This window comes from Solanum tuberosum, unplaced genomic scaffold (assembly GCF_000226075.1).
Source record: "Solanum tuberosum cultivar DM 1-3 516 R44 unplaced genomic scaffold, SolTub_3.0 scf00241, whole genome shotgun sequence".
In the NCBI taxonomy this organism is placed as follows: domain Eukaryota; kingdom Viridiplantae; phylum Streptophyta; class Magnoliopsida; order Solanales; family Solanaceae; genus Solanum; species Solanum tuberosum.
In genome coordinates, this window is record NW_006239165.1 from 222,626 (window position 1) to 239,441 (window position 16,816).

Here is a 16,816-nt window from a genome sequence, read left to right on the forward strand (position 1 = left end):
TATATATATATATATATTTATTTATTTTTACAAAATCGCAGCCATTTTTCATTATTGTGTCAGAGGAAAATCGCTTCGTCAAGAACGATTTTTCCCTTTTGATTTAAAAAAAAATTGATGTGCCCTTTTAGCTCTGGACTCCAAATAATAGTTCGGAATGGAAAATGGGATAGTGATAAAAGTGACCACTGAAAATGGTTAATTTGTTGTAGTTTTAGGCATATTTTCAATGTACTTGTATAAATAGCTGCACACTGCAGGAATAAAGAGTCATCAGAAAATTTTCCCAATCTCTTGTCTCTTTCATTTGTTTAATCATTCAGTCTTTTCTTTATTCAAATTTTTACGAGGATTATTTGACAGGACCATTAGGTTCGAAGAGTACTCATGTTAATAGAAAAACAAATTAAAAATTAAGCGCTTCAACTTTAACTTTGGATTGGTGTGTTCAGCAAAAAAAAAAAAAACTTTAGATTCGTGTGTCTAAAGTTTTAATAATTTCAGGTATATGGATTTGAAGTTGGGCTTGTCAACGTCCAACTTCAACCATGTATATATGAAATTGTCATATTGATGCAGTCCAAACCTTTTGATTATTTAAACCCAAAGTTAGGTTTGGCGGTCCACAAATTTAAAAATATGTATACCTGATCCAATTTATTCACTATATACTCGACAAATCAATTCATTCATGATATGTGAAAGCTCAATAGAATTTATAATAATTCCGTTTTTAATACTTGGATTTTATCATTTATAGAGCTAATAAAAAATTTTAACATTATTAATATGTAAAAATTGAAGGCACGCACAATGTCACAAGCAAAGCTACTGAGTATAGAACAAACTGGTAGATTAAATTGAAAAAAAGGATTTCTTTTCCATAATCGAAACATTGTATACAAAACTAATAAAACTCAAAATTGTGAGGGTCTCGATTATGTACAAGTACAAAAATATAAAAAAATAATTAGAACAACAAGAAGATTATATATGATCCCATGGGGTTGAGTGTAAGAAATTTATTTTTTGTATAATGTTTTCTAACAAGCCTTTCCCACCTTGCAATTAAGTGCCCCTGCAAACCTTGTCATCCATGTGACTTGATCTGCTGGTGCAGCTGCAATGCCATCGTAAAGATTTTGATGTTTCTTTGACCAATCAGGATCACCAGCTTGAACAAAGTATGCTCCATTCATGTATAAATCTCCCTCTGATCTCCATGTCCACTGCATCCATACTGATTCTGGGGAGTACTCCCTCTTTGTAATCTGGTTTATGTACATTCAACAAAAATTACTAGGTGTTTCGATTATATATGGTGTTAGTTCAAATGGCTACCAAGAGATTCTCTATTCCTAGACCTGATTGAAATCTTTTGATTTATAAATGTAGGATCATTTCACACCGACTTATTAGTGGTATGGACCAAAAGTTTGAAAATGAACAAGCAAAAGAAAGGGGGAAAGTGTACCTGCTTCTTGAAGATATCAGGAGGAGCGATGAAACGATTACCCTGGCTAATGATGGTGGGATTTTTACTACCACCAATAGCATACATATTCCAATGAGTATAATCATTATTGACAACATGAATGTATCCCCATCTGCACCTAGGCATCCTCTGTACCAATCTCTTTCCAAAATGATTGAATGCTAGTGTAATTTGCATTTTTTGATCAATTGAAGAACTATCACTTGCACCAAACAACATAACTTCATTATGATCAGTGTAATGGCCATTAGAAATGGTGATACCAGTGGATCCCTCCACAGCATCAATGATCCCATCGTAACAATTCTCCATCGACATATGATCGATCCAAATATTAGACGAACCAAATATTGAAATACCATCTCCGTCACTCTTTGTTCGGAAACCAATGTGGTCCACTGCATCTCTAACCATGCCACCATTCCCTTCAACTATATCGTGAATGTGTAATCCATGGATGATCACGTTTTTCGTGTACTGAATCATAATACCTGTACAGACATATAAATATAAATAAGTGGGAAAAAAATGTGATTGATCTTTATTAGTTGTGTTTTTAAATGAGATGGTCAGACAAGTCAACAAGTACGTACTAGCACCACCAGTAATGTGAACAGTAGCACCACGACCATCGATAGTTTTGTCACCCTGCATGATAAGTTCCTGGTGAAGCTTGATCTTCATGTTTCTGTCAAAAATGATCCACAATGGCTCCTTTTGGATAACAGCATGACGGAGGGTTCCGGGTTTTGGAGTGGTATAATCATCTGATGAGTCTGAGACGACGTAATATTTGCCGTCCCTCCCGCCTGTGGTCTTGTACCCAAAGCCCATAGAACATTCTACTAGCTTCTTCCTGTTGTCAGCCCAATTTGGGTCACATCTCCAGCACTTATCAATTGGATTTGTGACCGTGCAAGGCCCTTCGTATTTTTTGGTTCCTAGCTCCCTTCTTGTTTCATTCTTGGATACAACTGCACTTAATTCCTTCACAGAACTGCATAAACAGAACAAATCATAGCAACATAACGAATTAACGATAAGAAAATGGACCTTGGGGCTAACTCAACCATAAAAACTAACAAAATGTTAGAAAAAGCACAAGCAAGAGAGAGAGGGAATTAAATTGACATACTCGCGAGTTTTCTGGTTAAATGCTAATGTGATATTGGCAGGTTCGCTCTCATACGTTTGGATAGTGAACTTCATGGCTTCCTCGGCTCTCCTCCTCCACACTTCATCAAAATCTCCAATATGAGCATTGAAGGCAGGAATTATTGCACCAAATACAAAAAATAGAACAAAGAGGGAATGCGTCATTTTAGGTTGATTGTTCATTATTTTTAATTTTTTGTTTATTGGTGGTTTGGGCAGGGTCGAACTACTGGCTCATTAAGGTCTGGACCCTCCAACCACAATTTTATTTTTTTAAAATTTTAGTGAAGACTCTGTCTTAACAGAGAAAAGATTAAAGTTTATCTTTGGATGCTGCTAAAATGTGGCTTATATAGTAGTATTTGTCTTAATGTTTGACGTAGAATTATCGCAAGATGCGCATAACCATTATTTAGTGAAGTGAACCATTAACAATAGTTTCCTTACTTAACTCTGGTCCAAAGATGTTATAACACAATGATGTTGACCAAATACTTGGAAATTTGAATTAATTTTTTACTAATTAATGTATTACTAAGGGGTGTGATTGAATCTTTATTTTTCTTTTCATGTGTGACTACTAAAAATGGGTCGAAAATTGAAGGTCAAAACTAACGAATGACTTAGATATTTTTAACTATAGACTATGTCAGAAAATGATTGGCTGGTTTAAGGAAATAAAAAACTAAGGATATGGGTCGATTATCTTGAATTTATAAATATCAATTGAAAAATTGGTATAAAAATATAAAAAAATCATAGGGACTCTCTGTTTTTTTTTAGAAAATATATATTAAAGAAATGTAGCAACTTGGAATCAATCCAATGTATTTTTACCATGACATTGAACAATTTACCACTAAATTACTTATGCTCTTTGATGAAACACTTCCGATGTTTTTATTTATACTTTTTAATTGTAATTTTCTACTTCAATAATCGACTAATATCTTATTTTATAATAGATGTTTTGGCATAACAAGTGCAACAGTTCATAAATGATACATTGAAGGAAGGGTGTACAATATGTTGAAGGTTGGCCAAAGTTAATTTATTGTATAATAGATGTTTGGCCTAAGTTCATAAACACTCTCTCTGCGAAATATTGTTCCAAAACAATGGAAAAGTGACCATTTTCTTCACATATTTTTCCTTTATCATAGTAGTCCTCCACTGAGGCATCCATGTGATGTGAGTTGTGACAAAAAAAAAGTCATTATAATTTTAAACATAATACATAAACATGACCTTTAATTTGGTTTCAACGAACAACTCTGTCCTCCAATTTTGAGTGTGCACAATAGACACTTAAACTTGTATAAAATTGAACAAGTAGACACACGTGTCCTACATGACATAATACACGTAGGACGTCATGTAGGACACAAAATTGTCATGTGGGTGTCATGTAGGACGAATGTGTCTATTTACTCAATTTTATACAAATGTAAGTGTCTACTTATGCATACCAAAGTTAAAGGTCATAATTGCCAATTGAAGCCAAGTTAATGGTCATGTTTAATGTAAGCATAATATATAAATATGCCCTGTAACTTGGTCTTATTTCACATTCATACCCTCCAACTTTGGGTGTGCACAAATAGACACTTAAACTTGTATAAAGTTGAACAAGTAGACACATGAGTCCTATGTGGCATAATACACATAGGACATCACGTAGGACGCAAATTCCCATGTAGGATGCCACATAGGATGTGTATGTTTATTTGTTCAATTTTATACAAGTTTAAGTGTCTACTTGTGCACACTCAAAGTTGGAGGACATAAATATAAAATGAAGCAAAGTTAAAGGGCATATTTATGTATTATTAATGTATTATGCCATTTTAGACGCCAACAATAATTCAGTAAATAAGGTAAGGAATTTTCAGAATTTTAACTGAGAATTTTAATTCCAAAAAGTATTAGTCAATATACTAATGGAAGGATTTTTGTAACTTAGCTACTCTCAGATGTTGATCAATTTGATTTGCTAAAATTTAATGCATAAATTAAGCACAAACAGACTGCAGTAGACAATATCAAGTAGTAGTACATAATTTTGGTCAAAATTATTTGCTTGGTCTAGACTAATAACAAAAATAGACTTTATTCTCTCCTTTATGCTGTATTTTTTAAAAAACACTTTCTCGGTGTATTTTTTAAAAAACACTTTCTCGGTGGACAATCCAGCTTTTCGTATCTTTATTAACTTATTCGATACTAGATGAAATAAATTTAAAAATAACAAAAAAATTGGAAAAAAAGTACCCACCACCCAATCGAGTGTATGGAAATCTTAGGATTATTTTGCATATATATCATATTCTTGTCTTGCTTATTATTTATTCTCCGTTTTAATTTGTTTGATCTATTTTGATTTGATACAAATTTAAAAAGTATTTTAAGAAAAAATCTTGTGATCTTAAATTTAAAGTATGCCAAATGTATCCAAATGCATTTTAATCTTGTGATCTTAAATATATAACGTGAAAATTTGAAATTAAAAAGATAAAGAAATATTCGTGTTGAAACATACTAAAAAAAAGTATGCCATACAAATTAAAATAAATAGAGTAATCTATTAAAATATTCCATCACATATTATTTACTATAAAATTAGAGATTTTATAAGATCAAAATTTGCTACATTTCATCTAACTTGTTAACTACATTCGTACCTTTATAAAACACTATAAAATGTCGAACAAGATTTATAATTAAAAAAGTAGAAGTTATAATTAAAAAGATCTAAAGCAAACTTCAAATTTAATGAATTTTAATTGCAGCAGACATTATATGGAAAAATTAAATTGTTGATATTTCATCAAAAAAACCGTCCTCATACGTTCTGAGTTGGCATCTCGATGTAGAAAATCGACGGTCCTAAGCGTGGTACATCCCTTTGCAAGCCACAAATCTACGGTCAAGATCACCCTTCGTAATAGCACACCGTTCAAAAAGAGACCAAAAAATTAGGGCATTGCAGCATTTATATACACAAAAAAAAACACTGCTGCTCTACAACTACTAGAGCTTCCTTTCATTCTCTTCTTCTTCTTCTTACTCCGAATTTGAGCTTCAACCATGGGGAAGGGTCCTGGACTTTACACTGAAATCGGAAAGAAGGCTAGAGGTACTGCTCTCTCTCTCTTTGTATTTTCTGTTGATTTCTCACGATTAAACAGCTACATGTGTGTATTTTATGATAATGTAAATGTGCAAATGATTGTGTTTTGTGTTATTAATTTAGAGTTTTTTTGTTTATGAGATAAAATGCAGTGTTGATTTGGTTTTTGTGTTTTTGACTGTTTCCGTTGTTAATTTTTTGTGTTTAATTCAATAATCAGATCTGTTGTACAAGGACTACCAGAGTGATCACAAGTTCTCTATCACCACCTACTCTCCCACCGGAGTTGTGAGTTTCTCCTCTAATTTCATGCCGATCTGTTTATTTTTGCTGATTTAACTCCTTTGATTTATACTGTTATTTATACATGTTTGTGTATTCTGTAATTCATCGAATGTGGCCGTTCATTTGTAACTATTGCACGAATAGTAATCTCATACCTTTAATAATTAACTTCATTTAATTATTCCATTTCAACTTCATAAACATAAATTTGAAAATTTGACTCGTAAGTCATTAACATCTCGTGTTTGGCCTGGGACGAAGGTGGTACTACTAGTATGTTGTATCTACACTTGGACATTAGATTTGTGGATGGTTTAATGCATATAGAAGTCGTCACAGTTGGTTCCATTGGTATAGTTGTTAGGAACACAACTTATGATGCATTTACCTGTTTTATATGCTTGTGCAGCTTTTAGATTGGGGATTTAAGTGGAGAAGGGTAGAGGGGCGGGTCCATTATCCACCGAGTTTAGAAGGTTGTGATTGGTCCAAAGGGCGGGTCACAGACGGATTTCTCGGTTATCAAAAAAAAAAAGATTGGGGATTTAACCTAATTTTTATGGATTGACAGAAAGTTAATAATGACAATTATTTGCTTCAGGCTGATTGCTATCTTTACTATTTTTGTAATAGCACAAGTCTTTTTGATTTCTTAGTGTACTGCCCTGTAATTACTTATATAAATTTCTGCTGCAGTGTTTCTTATTGACTGGCTGTTAGAATTGTTTTGTAAGATAATCTTCCATGTCCTTCTGCAGGTTATTACTTCATCAGGATCGAAGAAAGGTGATCTGTTTTTGGCTGATGTTAACACTCAGCTGAAGAACAAGAATGTTACAACAGACATTAAAGTAGACACAAACTCCAATGTGAGTACTGCAATATGCTCTTTTATCATTTTTGTAATTTCACCCACTTATGCATACGATATTCTCCTAGTTTTTCTTCTTTGCATTTTAAATTTTGCCTTTATTTTGTTTGTCAACTTCTTGGACACTGGGAAGCTTGCCCCTTGAGACTGGGTCCTTTGTTTTGAATTGCCCTTTTCCTTTCCAAAGTGGAATTCCTTCTTGCCTTCAACTGTGCCAAACTCCACTTCTGCTGTTGCCAGAGGTGGAATGATTCATTCAACCTTGGTATTGGTAACCAAAAAATTGGGCTCTAGCAGTTTGGACGTTAGGTTCACTGACCAGAGTATATGCAGAACAGTATTTGATAAATTGTATATTAGCTTTCATATACTGTTTCATTCTTCATTCTTCACTGGTTAGATGTATTATTTAAGCATAATATATTTGTATTTTTCTTCTTGCGATATGCATTATAACAAAGTAGTTAATCTGACTCAATGGTGTATTTATGCTAGCTTTTCACCACCATTACCGTTGATGAAGCTGCTCCTGGGTTGAAGACAATTTTAAGCTTCAGAGTTCCTGACCAAAGGTCTGGAAAGGTAAATAGCAATATCTATGGCATCAAATGTGTCTATTAGAAGAAGAAAATGTCAAATTGTGTACTACTTGTGCTTGTTCTAATTTTGTATTGGTCTTGACAGTTGGAAGTTCAATATCTACATGACTATGCTGGGATATGCACTAGCGTAGGGTTGACAGCAAACCCTATTGTTAACTTTTCTGGTGTAGTGGGTACCAACATTATTGCTCTTGGAACTGATGTATCCTTTGACACCAAGACTGGAGATTTCACCAAATGCAATGCTGGTTTGAGCTTCACAAATGCCGACCTTGTTGCTTCTTTGAATCTGTGAGTGGTGTACCTTACTTTAGCATGTGTTCACTTGAAATTCAACATGTTTTATATATCAAGTTAGGCATTCAAGTTGTATGTTAGTTTTTTGATGTGCATGCTCTATGACAACTCAGGAATAACAAGGGAGACAATCTGACTGCATCATACTACCACACAGTGAGCCCTCTTACAAGTACCGCTGTTGGGGCTGAGGTGAATCACAGCTTCTCCACCAATGAGAACATCATTACCGTGGGTACTCAGCACCGATTGGATCCTTTGACCAGTGTGAAGGCAAGGATTAACAACTTTGGCAAGGCCAGTGCTCTGCTTCAACATGAGTGGCGTCCAAAGTCCCTTTTCACAGTTTCAGGAGAAGTGGACACTAAATCTGTTGACAAGGGTGCCAAGTTTGGACTTGCTTTGGCTCTCAAGCCATAGGTTTTTCATCTTTAATCCATAGACATGAGGCATTACTGCAATTTGAAGACTTGTTCTGTAGTGTTTTTTGCACTGTAAAAATAAATTTAGGTGGTTGCTTGAACCTATGCATCCTTGTTCTAAGTTCGTACATTCTTATTCGCCCTTTTTGAAAATGATGGGTGGTGCCCTATATTGATTCTATGACCTTGAGAGGTCAAGCTTGAGATTTTGTCATAATCAACAGCCAATTTTTGAGTACTTTGGTCCATGTTTACAGCTCAGAAACTGTTGAGACTCTTTCATATAATGGCCTGGTCAGTCAGATAAATCTCATACAATGCTATGCTGTTCTGGATTCTGCTGAGCAATTGATGTTTACAATTCACAAGAAGATGAGGCAATACCTCAGCAAAAAATGTGTTCTATTGTTTTCTCTGGGTGCCTTTCTAGGCGTTGCAGTTTTGTTTCATTGTGTCATTCGTGTATAGTGAAAACTGAATGGCATTAGGAGCTTGCATGTATATTATAGCCAAAGAGGTGCAAGTTTGTAGCTTACACAAGATTCTCACAAAAGTGAAAAAAAACTTTTCTGGCATGTGGTAATATGTCAATGAAACAATACATTGAACCGACTATAAGACAACAAACATTCGACTTAAATAGTTGCATGTAATTACATTAGCAACACACATGTATGTAGAGAACAATAATGACCATCATAATCGAATCAAGAAATATTACTTACAAAACAGAACCACACGAGACACTGTGAAACACATTTATAAAAGATTTTGTTGCTCCACAGCTGAACCCTGGAGTAATCCTTGTCGAATCTGCCCTGCAATGTCACTCACAGCACCAGGTCCATGTGGGATAAAGACTGCTGAGGATTTGGAGCTGGCACCAATTTCCTTCATGGTGTCAAAATACTGAGTTATGAGGACCATGTCCAAGACGTCCTTGGCAGTAGTTCCAGGTACATTAACTGAAAATCCAAGAACACTGTCCCTTAAACCATCAACAATGGCCTGGCGTTGTCTAGCAATCCCTAGTCCTGCCAGGTACTTAGCTTCAGCATCACCTTCAGCTCGTTTAATCTGGACAATTTTTTCAGCTTCTGCTTTCTCATTGGCGGCTACTCTCAACCTTGCAGCTGACAGAGTTGGATGTAAACCAACAGTTAGGTTAAAGCTTTAAGAATTACTTGTGACCAGCTAGAGTCTGGATAAATTGAAACGACTTGCTGGACAGAGTCCAATGTAGCAACAGAATCTAGCTATAATGGAATTTAGTCTCCTAACAAGGAAATCTTTTCTTGAGAACCACAAGAGAAGGCCTTTTTTGAAAATAGAATCATGATGCTCTTTAGGGGCTACTGAAACCTATGAGGTGGGGTCATACGAATAACGAAAGACTAAGCTTGCTCATGCTCTCATGTTTCACATGAGAATATGAGCAAACTTGAGATATACATAAGCTAAGTATTTGATTCTCCCAAAGGAAAAAGACAGCCATGGTTTATCAGCTATCTTTGTAGGTTCACAGACCTGATCACACCTAATTTTATCAGTAAGTCATTTATAAATCACCAGAGAACTTTCCCATGTGATGAATTACTACTATTAGATAGAGGGAAATGAGGTATTGCCTGCATTGGACTAGCTAAAGAGAGGTTATACATGATACCTGCATTGATTTCATTCATAGCTCGCTTAACGTGTTCATCTGGCTCTATATCAACTATGAGTGTCTGAACAATCTCATACCCGTAAGCAGACATTGCCTACATATCATACAAAGGAAGATGAGTACAATAATCATCATTGCTTGTCACTTGTATAGCACCGTAAATGATGGGAATGAATTACCTTTTCAAGTTCATCCTCCACTGCTTTTGCAATTTGATTCTTCTGCTCAAAGACATCATCCAGATTTAGCTTTGGAACACTCGCCCTGATTACTGTACAGTCATGAGAGAGGCCATCATTATTTGGGAGGAAATAATAAGTTCAAAAAAAGAACGTCAAACATTGTGCTCATGCAATTGCAGTATGCAGAAACTTTAGATACAACCATTTTTTATGTTGCGTCATGAGAAAAAAAGAATCTAAGAGATTTGTATATTCATACCATCAAACACATAGGCTTGGATCTGGGATCGAGTATTACTAAGCTTGTAAAAAGCATCAGTAGCTTTATCAGCCAGAGCACGATATTGTATAGAAGCAACAACAGTTACAAATACATTATCCTGCACGACAAATGAAATGTTTTACCAGTTAAATCATGACAAAGGAAAAGGTCGTGCTGTAGATTACTGTCATTGAGCACAGTGAGATATCCCCTATTAGAATATCATGATTTATTATGGTGGTTTACATGATGTCCTTTCATTTGATTGAAAATCAGAACGTAGATGTTCACAAGGACAAACAAACGTGTGCTACAAGTACAGTTTAGCAAGAACTATTTTCGATTCTGTGGCCATATCAATTATCTGGACATAATCTACTGAAATCCAAGTTAAATGAATTAGTTGGTTGTGCTCTTGAATACCTCTTAACGCCAGTAAACATGATGCAGGAGAAAGATATGACAAGACAAGCACAAGGCTTTTTATAGTAGTAAAACCCTCCATCCTTCAACCACTAGGTTGCAGGGTTCAAAGGCCGAAACAAGGAAATAATCAAGACAAGACAAATTTATAACATAACATCATCTTTGCACTAATAGTTTCAATAATCTGTTACCTTTTGTTTTGTTAGGGTAAATTTCAGCCCCCTCCCAGTCTCCCACACACACACAATCATCTACCTAAGAGCCAACAATGGCCTTTCCCAACTTTGTTCACTTGGTGACTTGAACTTTCAACCACACAGTTTAACAGTATTTTCCATCATGTTGTAATATGAACTAATCATCCACAAGAATTACGGGAAAAATGTTGATTCAAGCATATGCTATTATGAGTTGAACATCTAACCCATTATATTTTTCAAGTAATGAGTTCATATCTACTATTTGTTGCAATTTTGATGAATTTTTTCACATAAATTTACACTTTCACATTAAAACTAGTGGTTCATATGAACCCAGTAACTAAGAGTTGCATCGACCCCTGGGTTGCAGAGTGGAGAACTTCCTCACCATTTTATGATACTGAGCTAATGAAACGTCGTAGATCTAGTTGGAAAAAACAACTAGCAGTCAAAACAAGCTAACACCTTTGATAATAAAACTCCATCCACATCGAGTGTTTACAGCAAATCACATTAATTTACGCACCTTTGACTTGGTTTCACATCGTACATCAAGCTGTTGCAGCCTTAAAGTTAGGTAACCAGCTACCTGGCTCCCTATACACCATGGCAAGAAATGACATCCAGGCTCAAGCACATCATCAAACTTGCCAAATCTCTCCTTAATAGCTACTGTGGATTGGTCAACTTGTACACAGCAGAACAGATTCCCCATTGTCTCTGTTCCCCCAACAATTCCAACACAACAGGTAAAAATTCAAGATTTTAAAACACAAAGAAATAAAAGAGTAATATTTCCTTTTTAACAATAAAAGAATAACCAATTATCCTATGCCACATACAAGCAGCAGTGTATAGGTTCATATAGTATCTTGAACTAATTATAAGAATCAAAAACCAAGAATCAAAAGGGGCAAGTTTTTCCTTTCTACTTTTTAAGGTACCCACAAATTACAAAAGTTATGCTAACATATGGCACCAAACTTAATTGGGTATTATTGAATAAGGTAATTTTTTCAAGAATGGAAGATCGAATTTCCAAGATTATTAGGATGAGACATACCTTTGATTGTTATTTTGCAGAGATCAGCGGAGAGAGACACGAGGTGGGGTGTTGGAGGTTGGGGTGCGAGGTTAAATGAGACCTCGAGGTTAAATATGGGTTGATGTGCTTAGGAAAGTGAAAATATATAAATAATTTACACAAACCATAATAGCATAAACAAAATTATATCCGAAAGCTACGTGAAGCAAAAAAAAATCATTATTAATACTTTGTACAAAAAAATAAAATGACAAGGATTGCATTATGCAAGATTCTAAATCTTGACATTGCTACTAAAAACTGCTTACTTATTTTTTAAAAGTGTTTTTCTAAAATAGCTATTTTGAAAAGTGCTTTTCAAAAAAACCAATTTGTGTTTGGCAAATTCATTTGAAAAGTGCTTTTGATAAACAATTTGTGTTTGACTATCTTTTAAAAAAAATGCTTTTGAGAGTCAAATTACGAAAAATGACAAGTATCAATGTGCTTTTAATATTAAGATTATTTTATAGAAACTATTTTAAATATCTAATACATAACTTGAATTAAATTAAAATGTACATACTCAAATTATTAATCAATATTATACATAGATAAATAAATAAATAAGATATTAATATAATATTAACATGATGATTTAAATATAATTAAAAATATCAAGCAAAATAAAATTTAAAAACTATTCCACAAATAAAATCACTACATACGAAAAACTTACCACAAAAATAAATAAAGTTCTTCATACATCACAAATTTTTTCAATGATTTCATCCCTAATTTTATCATGCAATAATACGTAAAATAATATATAGAATATAAATAATAATATATAAACATAAATAAAACAAAAAGTTTATCATATAAATATGTTAATTAATTAATAAGAGATTGGTAAACCCTTGATTTTTCAAAAAAGTTTGCCAAACCCTTGATTTTTCAAACAAAGTGTTTTTTTCTTTTTAAAAAAGAAACACTTTTGACCTCCCAACAACAATGTCAAACATGCTCTTAATATACATGTTCAATCTCTAATTTAAATATAAACTTATTGATAATATCATTAACATTTGTAAACATTATTTCCTTTCCGTCAACAAAGTTTCTCAATAGAACAAAAAGTGAAAACACATTTTTACAATAAATTCTTTTATGTCCTATGGATTTCCAAAAAGCACTATTAGTATTCCAACAACAACAAGAACAACCCCCACCCCACATGTCCATTGAACAATGGTTGCATCCCTAACACCTTCATTTCCATCATCATTACCAACAACAACCACTTCCACATGGCCTTGGAGCAATGTCAACAGACCTAAACCCACTACCACTACCACCACAACCTCAAACCCACCAACAAGAGCAAATCAACTCATATATGTTATCCACAAAAATCATTTTTCATTAACCCCAACAATAAAAGAGAGAGGGCGGTCGAGGAAGTCTTTTGCTAATGGTTTGTGTCGTTCCCCTACTCTAATTTCTGACTCTCCTTGAGATTGACCTTCTGAAAGTTCCTCTAAGAAGTACAGTGGGAGGCTTTAGACCTCTGAAAAGAATAAGCCGCCACAAGCTTTAGGTATATATAATTTTACTATTGCGTTAGTTATGTGCCTAGCCTTTGATTTAATAAAGATTTAAACTTAATATACACTTATGTCAAATTCTTTAAGTGATGAATCATGCAGATTCAAGTGTTCATGTTACTAGTGTTGCTTCTCCAGAAAATTGTGGTAAGAAATCCCTCAAGACACTGATCTTTAGAAAACATCTCAAGAAATTTTTTACCATGATTTTCTGAAGAAGCAAAACTAAGAACATCAACACCTGAATCTGCATGATTCACCACTTAAGGAATTTGAGGAAGTGTAAATAAATTAAATCCTTCCTAAATCAAATGTTAGACACATAATTAAAGCAATACTAAAAACTTACACATCTAAAGCTTGTGGCCATTTTTTCTTTCCTAAACCATGGGACCTCCCATGGGACTTTTTAGAGGGGTTTCCAGAAGGAGAATCTCTAGGAGATTAAAAAAAAAATAGAGTAGGAGAACGGCCTAAACCATCCACAAAAGACTTTCTTGGCCGTTCTCTCTTCATTTATTGTTGGGGTTGATGGAAAATTATTTTTGCGGATAACATATACTAGTTGATTTGCTGTTGATGGATTTAAGATTGTGGTGGTGGTAGAGTTAGGGATGTTGTCATTCCACCATAGCCATGTGTAAGTAGTTGTTATTGTTCTTGTTGATGGGGTTGAGGAGGTGGAATGGATAGGGATACAACCATTGTTTAATGGACATGTGTGGTGGGGGTAGAGGTTGTTGTTGTTGGAGTATTGGTGGTGGTTCTTAGGAGATCATAGGACATAAAAAAATTTTATCGTAGAAAGGTATTTTTACTTGTTGTTCTACTAAAGAAATTTGTTGACGCGGAGGGAAAAAATGTTTACAAATGTTGTGAATTATCAATGAGTTTATATTATTTTACTATTAATAATATTTCTTTAAAAAATACACGCGCTCACGCACGGACACACACGTAAATTCTTAATGACAATATTAATCAAACGACAAGTGCATTATTATCACAAATGAATAAAAAGGGAGAGGACACTAATCACGACACAAGTGAGAGAAACTATTTTGATGAGCATGCAAAACAAGATGCGGAAGTTAGTGGAGAAGACTTACTATACATGAACACTTTCCTTAAACAGAAGTGAATCAGAAGGAATCAGGATGTTGATATTTGTATTACAGAAAGATAAGTGAAGTTTGAAAGAGGGATTGTTATGTGAAATTAATTAATATAAGAAACACATCAAATTCCTTTACAGATTGCAACAATTTGCAGTGTGGGTGTGTTAAAATCAACACATTGTGATGCCAGACAATTAAATTCCTCCATTGATGAACATCAAGTTCATATGAGAAAGGAAGAAGAAAGTTCTGGAAGAGCTAAATGGAAAAGAAACTGTTTCATTGAATGAAAAATTAAGTAGTGATTGTTACATGTGACTCTGTATATATAGATACACGAATTGTAAACTAGCTAACCAACTTATGCAAAATCTGACTTTCTGTAACCAACTCTAACTAACTAACTCTGTGAAGCAGTAACAGTGCTAACTAACTCTGTGAACTTTAACTAACTAACTTATATTTCATCACCCCCCCGCAAGTTGGAGGTAAGTGAGTTTACAGACAACTTGGTTAATAGTGTAGTATGTTTAACTCCAGTCAAAGCCTTTGTAAAAATGTCTGCCAACTGTGAATCAGTGGAAATATGGTGAAGTGTGATCAGGCCTTGTTGAAGTTTGTCCCTAACAAAATGGCAATCGATCTCTATATGTTTTGTCCTTTCATGAAAAACTAGATTCTTGGCAATGTGTACTGCAGCTTGACTATCACAGAAAACCTGTATTGGCAAGGAGCAATGCACACACAATTCATTCAGTAACCTTTCAAACCATACCAGCTCTCCTACTACCAGTCTCACAGCTCTGTATTCTACTGCTGCAGAGGATAAAGAAACTGTGGCTTGTTTCTTAGACTTCCAACTGATAGGACTATAACCCATAAGCACTAGATAACCACTAACTGACTTTCTTGAATCAGGACAAGCAGCCCAGTCTGAGTCACAATAGGCACTAACAGTAAGGTCAGGTTTGTTTGAAATGAAGATTCCTATTGTAGGATCTTGTCTCAAGTATCGAAGAACATGATAACCTGCTTTCAAGTGTGGTTCTCTGGGTGTTTGCATAAATTGGCTGAGATGCTGCACACTATAAGCTATATCCATCCTAGTATTTGTAAGAAAGTTAGGTTTTCCTATCAACTTCCTGTAATAGGTAGGATCAGACAATAGCTTCCCATCTGTGGCCTTCAACTTTTCAGTACAATCAAGGGGTGAGGCTGCAACTTTACAGTCGAAAGAATCAAATTCCTTCAAGAGGTCAGTGGTGAACTTCCTTTGTGAAATGAGAACTCCATCAGGCCTGTACAATATTTCTAACCCCAAAAAGTAGTGTAGTCTACCTAGATCCTTTATTTTGAACTGATCATGCAAAAAGGATTTCAAAGAATTGATTTCCTCCAAATCAGTTCCAGTTAAGATCACATCATCTACATATATGGCAACAAACACCAAAGAAGCTCCCTTCCTCTTATAAAATAGTGAATAGTCACTATCTAAATGTATGTATCCTTTTGAACAAAGACTGCTGACCAATTTTTCATACCATTGTCTACTAGCTTGTTTCAAACCATATAATGATTTCTTCAGTCTGCACACGATACGTGGACTGTCCACTGCAAGACTTGGTGGCAATGTCATATATACTTCCTCATTCAAGTCACCATGAAGGAAAGCATTGTTAACATCCAATTAATACAAATTCCATCCCTTCTTGACAGCCAATGTGATAAGGGTCCTAACAGTGGTCATCTTAACCACAGGAGAAAAAGTCTCATTATAGTCTATACCAGTTTGTTGAGTATACCCCTTAACTACTAGCCTTGCCTTGAACCTCTCCACACTACCATCTGCCTTGTGTTTGATTTTGTATACCCATTTACAGCCAATAGCATTCTTCCCTTTGGGTAGGAGGACCAGTTCCCAAGTATTGTTTGCATACAATGCTTCAAATTCTTGTGCCATTGCCTTCTGCCAGGCAGGATACAAGATTGCTTCTTCATAGGAAGAAGGTTCACAGTCTTGTGATATATTTTCAATCAACTGCTGACTATCAGAACATAAAGAGGTGAAACA

At 34.7% G+C, this 16,816-nt stretch overlaps 4 protein-coding genes across 4 annotated transcripts; 1 reads left to right on the plus strand and 3 right to left on the minus strand.

The window, feature by feature from the left end:
* Window positions 1–1,025: 1,025 nt before the first annotated feature.
* LOC102579461 (probable pectate lyase P59) lies at window positions 1,026–2,838 on the minus strand. The gene is made up of 4 exons (XM_006357060.1): window positions 2,631–2,838; window positions 2,089–2,492; window positions 1,475–1,986; window positions 1,026–1,271 (listed from the first exon to the last, which is right to left on the minus strand). The coding sequence occupies exons 1-4, from the start codon at window positions 2,831–2,833 to the stop codon at window positions 1,044–1,046; spliced, it is 1,347 nt and encodes a 448-aa protein (XP_006357122.1). The 5' UTR covers window positions 2,834–2,838; the 3' UTR covers window positions 1,026–1,043.
* A 2,852-nt stretch (window positions 2,839–5,690) lies between these two features.
* LOC102580103 (mitochondrial outer membrane protein porin of 34 kDa-like) lies at window positions 5,691–8,581 on the plus strand. The gene is given in 6 exon segments (NM_001288225.1): window positions 5,691–5,786; window positions 6,001–6,068; window positions 6,824–6,934; window positions 7,432–7,518; window positions 7,621–7,829; window positions 7,949–8,581. Coding segments are annotated over 6 exon segments (831 nt in total). The 5' UTR covers window positions 5,691–5,737; the 3' UTR covers window positions 8,256–8,581.
* A 226-nt stretch (window positions 8,582–8,807) lies between these two features.
* On the minus strand, window positions 8,808–12,167 carry LOC102579788 (hypersensitive-induced response protein 1-like). The gene is made up of 6 exons (XM_006357061.2): window positions 12,060–12,167; window positions 11,523–11,716; window positions 10,368–10,488; window positions 10,106–10,197; window positions 9,924–10,020; window positions 8,808–9,390 (listed from the first exon to the last, which is right to left on the minus strand). The coding sequence occupies exons 2-6, from the start codon at window positions 11,709–11,711 to the stop codon at window positions 9,017–9,019; spliced, it is 873 nt and encodes a 290-aa protein (XP_006357123.1). The 5' UTR covers window positions 11,712–11,716; window positions 12,060–12,167; the 3' UTR covers window positions 8,808–9,016.
* Window positions 12,168–13,195: 1,028 nt separating this feature from the next.
* LOC107062541 (uncharacterized mitochondrial protein AtMg00810-like) lies at window positions 13,196–16,381 on the minus strand. The gene is made up of 3 exons (XM_015313276.1): window positions 15,521–16,381; window positions 15,248–15,463; window positions 13,196–13,384 (listed from the first exon to the last, which is right to left on the minus strand). Exons 1-3 carry the CDS (start codon window positions 16,379–16,381, stop codon window positions 13,196–13,198), a joined length of 1,266 nt encoding a protein of 421 aa, XP_015168762.1.
* Window positions 16,382–16,816: the final 435 nt, after the last annotated feature.